General features: G+C 42.8%; 2 protein-coding genes across 10 annotated transcripts in view; one reads left to right on the forward strand and one right to left on the reverse strand.

Annotated features, from left to right (window-relative positions):
* The window catches only part of ATG2B (autophagy related 2B), a 49815-nt gene extending 47104 nt beyond the window's left edge, over positions 1-2711 (reverse strand). For all 6 annotated transcript variants that reach the window (XM_087747646.1, XM_087747643.1, XM_087747645.1 and 3 more), the window contains exon 1: positions 2549-2711. In XM_087747646.1, coding sequence (XP_087603772.1) covers positions 2549-2710 — 162 coding nt within the window. In that variant the 5' untranslated portion in view covers position 2711. The remainder of the gene's footprint in view (positions 1-2548) is intronic.
* GSKIP (GSK3B interacting protein) lies at positions 2526-7286 on the forward strand. Of its 4 annotated transcripts, none has more exons than XM_087747653.1 (3): positions 2526-2662; positions 4482-4740; positions 5371-7286. In XM_087747653.1, exons 2-3 carry the CDS (start codon positions 4483-4485, stop codon positions 5530-5532), a joined length of 420 nt encoding a protein of 139 aa, XP_087603779.1. In that variant the 5' UTR covers positions 2526-2662; position 4482; the 3' UTR covers positions 5533-7286. The 4 variants fall into 4 exon arrangements, with proteins under 4 accessions (XP_087603779.1, XP_087603780.1, XP_087603777.1 ...); XM_087747654.1 differs by having other exon boundaries at positions 2528-2647; XM_087747651.1 differs by lacking the exon at positions 2526-2662 and adding an exon at positions 3128-3252.
* Positions 7287-7984: the final 698 nt, after the last annotated feature.

Consider the following 7984-nt stretch of genomic DNA (forward strand, 5'->3'; position numbering starts at 1 on the left):
CTTTCCATTTTAATCATATTTAAAATGTTGTTATAATTATATAGAATAATTTAAAAACAAAAACGAACAAAAAAGTCTTCAGAAAATTACATTTTTCATTCTTATGTCTCCAGGTGCAATTTTCCCGTCATGTTAACTTGTTGCTCTGCTTATGCTCTTAATAACTTTGCTTTTAGAATTTTGTTTGCTTGCCTGTTCAGCTTTTCTAGTTTCTGTTCCAAAGTCCACTCAAGCAGAAGAAAAAGACACCAACTTTAAAAAAACAGAACCTCAAACAGTTCCATCGGGAAATTATTTAAGAATCGAATAATCAACTAAAATTCAGTGATATTAGAACTTTATTTGGAATTAAATGTAAGAATTATAGATGTGGTAATAGCATAAGATAAGGCAAAAATTTGGCATGAAAACCATATTTGAAAATATCACCAATTCATTTAAATTACTCGAATCATTACAAAATAATTTGCTATAGCAGGAAGTAAGCTAGTTACCAAAAGCTATTGTGAATAAATCTGATCTCAGATGTCTTTCTGCTACCAATGTACACGGCAATAAAAATTAGTGTATTTTAGTACCTTCCTTATTACTTTGAAATAGAAATTTACTATCTAAAAGTAAACAAATTCAAGTATTCTTATAGCTAAATTACTTCATAAACAAGCCAGTTGTTCCTAGAAAGTAGCAATTAGAGCAGTCCAAGTGAAATTTTAAAACTGAAGCACAGTCTTCACATCAGGACTTGTTCCCACGTTTTTGACTGAAAGTCCCCAGCTGAAATCACAGTAATGCTAGCAGTGAAACTACTATTTCATGTACATTAAGATTCAACCACAAACATCATGGGTTACATTTTGTTTTTTCTAGACGGTCCAGGTCCCCAGAGGCAAAGAGGTTACACTAATAGCCCCAGGTATTCCCACATATCTCTATAATCTATAAACGTGTACAATACTGTCTAAAATATCTACAATATTAAGATGAACAGAAATATCCACAAACATGGATAAGATAATATGTAAAAATACAGTCATCCTGGTGATTCATAGAGAACAGGCTTACAATGACTAGGGGGAAAAAAAGGAGCTATAATACTTCCGCGACATCTGTTTTTGCAATCTGTCATACATGAGAAAGTCACGTGCAGAGAGCCTCAAACATGTCACTGTTTACAAGCCAAAAAGAAAAATGCTGATCTACAAATGGGGAAGATAACCTAAGGATTATTGTACATACATTTAATCACTGCGTATACAAAATTAAATGTTCATTTAGTAATGGTCCATAACCGCTCCTGTTTCAAAGTATTTACATTTTAAACAATGTCACGTCGACTAGTGAAGAGTACTGTGATACCCACTAGAGGGCATAATAATTCAATTAAAGCGAGACAGCCTTACTGCCTGCCACACAAAACAAGCTGCAGACACAGCCAGAAAAGAAAACAAACAAGCAAACAACAAAAAGACCCCACACTAAAACACTGGTAATGTCGAGCATTTCTACAAACGTCTGTCTCCTGCCACTTTCAAACGTATTTTCACACAAACAACTGGAAAAGCATTATTTGAAAACATTACATATTCATGAGTATTTTAAAACGTACCCAGCATGGCCTAATACCAGAACATACTATAGTAAAAATGGGCTTTGGAAGTACTTTGTAAAGCAATAAGCCTGTGTACCTAGTTCATCATCTGTGCTACCCTGGAAGTCGATGACTGACGCACAGCTGTGCTTAAGGCTCCTCATGACAGTCACTTGACTGGCAGGTAGAATTCAGTTGGTAATTAACCCAAGAAACTTTATGAAATATTACAAACACGGACACAGACCTTTGGATTACTACAGTAGGCTGGAATTATGCATATACGTGTGTGTATAGACACATATACACACACACACATACATATATATATATATATATATAAAAAAACCCATACATGCCAGGACTGGAAAAAAGCTTCAGCTGGTTCAAAGCGTGACAGCTCACCTGCTAAGCAAACTCTAGCTAAAACAGCTTTCCATGTCAACAAGCACTTTCACCATTTCAAGACTAGGGGACAATTTTTAGAGATCTGCATGGACTAAGCTCAGTAAGAACTAAGATGCCTCCAAGATGAAGACGAAGTGCAGACAGAACAGGGATTACTATATGTTATCATCTCTAGCAGCAGTCAGTAAACATGCTCCTCAGTAACTACAGTAGCAATTTCTAGTAGTTTGGGCTACACTAGCTCCTTCTCTCTGAAATATGAGCTGCTACTGCCTTCTTTTAGTTTTTGTTTCCTTTCTCATAATTAGAAGTAACGAAACCAAAGTGCGGCTAGAAAAACATATCCATAAAAAAAAAAAAAAATCTGAGCATTTATTAAGTGCTCACATATCAGAGAAGAGTTCCCTGGATGAAATGCTAATTATGGCTGCAACTTTTTACATAAAGGACGCTGGGTACTGAAAATAAAGTGGGTGGCAGCCGGGGGCAGGGAATCAGCTGGTCCCTCAGACGCAGCAGCAGCCGAGGGGGCGAAGCGCCGGCATCTCTTACCCACTTATCCAGAGGAACCTGCGTCAAGGAGCCGGTGCCCTGGTAGAGATCCAGGCTGAGCTGCTCCAGGCTGAGCTTCTCCTGCAAGAAGTGGCCCAGGTACCTCTGCAGCAGGTACCTGCAGGCCCTCTTCTTGATGGACTCCGAGAAAGGCCACGGCATGGCGGCTGCGCGCCGGGGGCCGCGGGGCCAGGCGGCGCGACGGGGTCGGGGCCGGGGCCGGGGCTGGCCCCTCCAGCGGGCGGAGAGAGGGAAGTGAGCCGCCGGGCCCAGCCTCAGCCCTCAGCGCGGGCTACCGCGGGGGCTTCCCGCTGCCAGGCGGCGCCCCCGCCGCCCCTCGCACCGCCGGCGGGGCGGCACTGCCTCCCCTCAGGGCGAAGAGGCGCCGACAGGTAGCTCCATCCTCACTCGGACACCGTCGCCGCCATCTTCTCGGCGGCCCGCGAGCGCGGAGGGGGCCGCCGCAGCCGCGCTGCGCGGCAGAAGGGTGCGCGGAGCGGGGGAAGGGGCTGGGGTCCGGCGGGCGGGCCCCCCGCCTCAGCTCTCCGCCGCCGGCGAGGGCGGCCGGGCCGATCCGCGATGTTTGTCTCCTTTCCCCGCGCGCGCCCCCCCCCCGCCGCCGAACGCCGTCACCGGCACCGTGACGTCCGCGCGGAAGTGGCGTCGCCGAGCGGAGGAGGCGGGGGCGGAAGCGGCCGCAGGAGGTGCGTGAGGGGGCGGCGTCGCGGCGGAGGGGCCTCCGCTGCCGGGCGGCGCCGGGGCGAGGCGGCGGTGGGGGCCGCCTCTCAGCGAACGGCCCGGGGGAGGCAGCGGGGCGGGTCGCTCTGCGCCGGCGGGGCGGAGCGGCAGGCGCCGTTGCGTCCGGAGCTGTTCGGGGTCGGGCGGCGGGGCCTCGGCCGCCCGCCGGCGGGACTGGTAGGTGGGCTCCGGGGCGCGGCGCTGCCGGCGGGGGTGGCGCCCGGCGCTGCTCGGGGCAGGGGCGCGGGTGCGATCCGAGGCCGTTCTGCTGTCCTGACATCGCAGCGGCTCCCCGCGGAGGGGAGGCTGGGCAGCTCGGTAGCCAACCCCCCTGTCGCCTTCGGTTTCTTTGGAATTTGTTTGTAGGTGCAAGGTGGGATTCGTCAGGGAGGGGCGAATCCCGTGCCGTGAATGCCTTGCGTGCTGCGGGTCGGTTGTTGCCAGCCCCCGGTCCCTCTTGGCAGCAGCGCTCAGCCACAGGGCACCGGGGGCAGCGCCCGCGGGGGCCTTCCCGGCTGGCCGTAGGCAGGTTTGCCTGTGGTGTAAGATAGCCCGGGCCTCATGGCGACGCCGGTACCTGAGAGGCAAGTGCTGGGGCCGCTGTGGGAACCCCCGCGGAGTCTGTCCCTTTTTGCTGACATTTGCTTACAAAGGCCAGCTATGTATGCCTCTGAAATGTATTGACAGCTGTGCACGAAAGCTTAATAAAAGAATTGTTCTTTAGTGACTGTAAACAAAAAGCTGCTGTTAGTATGTCGGTATAGTCTCTGACAAGCCATTTAGTTCACAGACTCTTCTAAGTCTTTCTTAAATTCACCAACAATAGGTTTTTATTTTCTACAGCTATTGATTTCAGTTTTTCCAGGCATGACTTGTCTTCCTACTGCATTCTGGATCAGCAAAGTGCAGAATTAATTACTGCTGAATCATAACAGAGTCTTATACAACAGAATGCGAGTTACTTGCATAAGAAGCAGCAGCTTTAGTGATTCTGCTTCTAGGTGCTATTGTAACCTTCCTGAGCAGTTGTTCTCAACGTCCTGGTTTTGAGTTCTGGAAGTCACCGTGTTTCTCATTTTTCTTTTTTTGGACAATGTTAAATACGTCTGCTTAAGATATAACTCTTGTTTTACAGTGTTAATATATATTGAGTGTAGTGGTATGATAAATCTAAAATAAATGTTTCCATATGCAGAATGGAGACTGATTGCAATCCTATGGAGTTACCCAATAATACAGGGTTTGAAGAGGATTCTGATTATAGAGACTTCGAAGGAACAGATGTGAAAGATATGAGACTAGAAGCCGAAGCTGTTGTGAATGATGTTCTGTTCGCTGTCAGCAACATGTTTGTCTCAAAAACCCTTCCCTGTGCAGAGGATGTGGCATATATTAATGTGGAAACCAGGGAAAGGAACAGATACTGCCTGGAGCTCACCGAAGCAGGACTCAGGGTAAACTAATTTGTTTATAATTTCTTAAGCCTCTTTGTTTTGAACAATGATTGTGTTCAAAAGGTGCCTAGAAAAATACTTCACTGACACCAAAACGGCATACATATTCCTGTTGTACTTTTACAAAAGCCTGCTCTACGTGTTTTCTCCTGGAAAGTGGAACTTTAACTAGTTACTTCCAACAAAGCAAGAAGGGAAGTTGATGAAAAAACAGGCATTTATTTGCGACACAAAATGATGAAGATTGAAGCAGCAGTTTGTTATAAGCATGTCAGCCTTTGGGTTTCTCGGGTACCTACATAAGTCAGTAATACAGCATGTATACAACTCCTTTTTGTACCATTTGCATTTTTTGTGCAAACATTTAGATGTAAGACTTCTTTTCAAAGGTCGTAATGATAGATTTTACTAATATTTTGGGTTTTGGACAAAAGGTATTTGAAACTGTCTAAATACTGTATTACCACTAAGCCCCATAGTAGAAAGCACAGACTGTGATTTAAGTCCAGTATCTTTTGTTCTCACAGCACTGTACTACCCTGACTGGCAAAGTTAAATGGTGCGATATGTGTTTCCCATTGCAAGGTGATCCTAACCATCGAAATTTAACCAGTGATTTCTTTGTTGCAGGTAGTAGCTTATGATTTTGATCAGACTGATGACAGATTGCAAACTCCGTACCATGAAACTGTCTACTCCTTACTGGACTCTCTCAGCCCTGCATATCGAGAGGTGTTTGGAAACGCTTTACTACAAAGACTAGAAGCTTTGAAGAAAGATAGTCAGTCATGATTTACCCAGAAGTGAGGAAGGTTTAATGCTAGAAGGAATTCTTAGCATGAGGCACTGAGATCTTTCTTAAAAATATAATCACAAACATCTTAAGCTTCATTTCTTGCATTAATACCTAATTCATGGTAGTACTAATCTATAACATTTTGCTACAGTGGATTTGCATATATTGCAATGCTATTAAAAGCCACTTTGATAAATTGCAAAATTAATAAACTTTTTTGTTTTCTTTTTTGTTGTAGGTGAGCAAGTAAGTTGCTTCTTACAACATTCAAAAAATTTGGTCTCTTTTCAAAGTGTTATTATCCAAAACTCTAAAAGTAGAGAGACTGAATGTTATATATACAAGCAGTAATTTTTTTGGTGTGCTTACTGCTAGTTTTCATATCTGCTTTTTAAAATAGGAGTTAACTACTTGCTCTACCCAATTAATGAAAAATAATTGGGAAAACTACTGTTCTGCAAAGAACAGAATTTTAGCTTGATTTACTATACATAAATCTGAAAATTCTCAGCTTTGGTAACAAGAAAGATGGTTCTTGAACAGTTGAGCGTTGCTTATATGCTTACAGTATCTGAATTAAAAGCAAGGCTCAGTATGATTTGATCTGTCCTTGTCTATGGCAACCAGCAAACTCAAAATAATAAATGAGATGTACTGCTAATATATGAATGTATTGTCTGAATTGCAAATGAGTTAAGCACAGAATTAGGATGTAATGGGCTACATTTCCTAAAGATGATGTTATATATGATATATATATGTATGTATGTATGCTATATTGTAACTGTTTGGGAGGCTTGGAAGACATTTTAGCCTGTTTACTATTCTGAATGTGTGTTTACATGATGTACAGGATATACCCAAGAGTATTTTTGCTTCAGCCTTTACTTTCTATAATACAGTACTTTGGTACACGTGTTTTTCACATTTTCTCCTTCAATTGTACAGCATCCTCTCCTAATGAATACTAAGCAAGCACTGTAACGTTAATTGCATTGTATTGGTTTGAAACCAAAGGCTGTATGAAATTTGCTAAGACTAATATAAACTGGAAGATATAACTTGTATTTTCTACGTAAAAACTGCTACAAATCTCTTTATAAATCTATTGTTCTGCTGTAACTTTTCAAGTATGTACTGAATGGTAGACTTTTTAAAAATTACAGTTGATTAGAAATACCAGTACTGTTGAACTAACATTCTGTGACGTTCATACTTTTTGTATTCTTGTATTATTCAGTATTTGTGCATCTTTATTTAAATAATCCTGCCATTATTCTGCCATGCTTTTGTGACAAGTACATGCAGTAGCTTTTTTGGAGCCACACTTAAGGATGCATTGGTTCTCCTGAAGTCACGGGTTGCAGTGACTTTAGTAGAGCTACATTGACTTCTACCTGCTAAGGATTAGTCATATTAATTGGAGAAGCCTAGTAGAGCTTTTGTAATAGCTTTGGGGTAGTGATGTACAACTATGACTGACAAGACAACTGTAGTTAGCGCTTCTGTTTTCCAGAGCTTAATTTCATGTTATTTTATTATCTTTTTAGGTTGAAACTTCTGATATTAATCCTCTGCCCTAGGGTATGCTTCCATGCTCTAAAAATAGGCTCTCTTTTGCACACAGGTCTGTGGCATGTGGTTAGTCCTCTGTGAGGAGAATGTACTTTACCAAATTTATATTTGAATATTTTCCCTTGCAACTAATTTACTTGTTCAATTTCAGTGACTAAAGCCTTAAATAAATGCACCAGTGTGTTGTATTTTTCTTGGGGGGGGGGGGGAGAAGCTACTGGAAAGGAGGGAGTGAACAACCAAAGTTGTCATGCCCGTAAAAAAATCTTAAATATCAAATAGTTAACAAGTATTTGAAAACCTTTGGCTGCCAACTTGTATTTGCTGAAACTTTGTCATGAAAAAAACAAGGTAGGTGATTGTAAAGAGGGACTTGGAAACAAAGTGTTAGAAATACAAGTGGAAAAATGCCAAAGTAAATGTTACATTGCTTTTTTTTTCTTAGGCATCTTTAAAATGATTTGTCATTTTGCATGCTTATTATAAACCTAAGCTGAGAAATACTTCCAAAGCAGGTGTTTTGTAGGTGTTACCAGAAGAAACTGTTGTTTCCGATAACATACTGCGCTGTTAACTCAAAAATGGGAAAGCTGTGTCATTCTACGACGTCTGGGTTTATGAGTACGAAGAAAACGCTGTCCAGCGCCTATACTTCGGCGTTGCTGCCTGTATGGAGGGAGATTCTCTCAAGCACAGGCAATGGAGACTTTAAATAGGTTGCCTTTGGCTGTCAGGTGTTTTCATTACCTGAACCCCTGAGTGAGTGCTGCTTGGCCTAATGTAGCTGTTAATCTATGAATTACCTAAAAAGCCTCAAAGCCTGCCCGCTACCTGAAAGTATGTCTAATAACCTAATTAAAGCTATTTTTGCCT

The sequence above is a fragment of the Nipponia nippon genome, unplaced genomic scaffold, assembly GCF_047370975.1.
Source record: "Nipponia nippon isolate SJK-2023a ecotype South Korea unplaced genomic scaffold, ASM4737097v1 scaffold_11, whole genome shotgun sequence".
In the NCBI taxonomy this organism is placed as follows: domain Eukaryota; kingdom Metazoa; phylum Chordata; class Aves; order Pelecaniformes; family Threskiornithidae; genus Nipponia; species Nipponia nippon.

Bases quoted from the DNA above. Each gene is read 5' to 3' on its own strand.
- GSKIP (XM_087747651.1), top strand. From the start codon at position 3,128: ATGTTTGTCTCCTTTCCCCGCGCGCGCCCCCCCCCCGCCGCCGAACGC. The intron at 3,253-4,481 runs GTGCGTGAGGGG...TTCCATATGCAG, and splicing joins GGCGGAAGCGGCCGCAGGAG to AATGGAGACTGATTGCAATC. The intron at 4,741-5,370 runs GTAAACTAATTT...TCTTTGTTGCAG, and splicing joins TCACCGAAGCAGGACTCAGG to GTAGTAGCTTATGATTTTGA.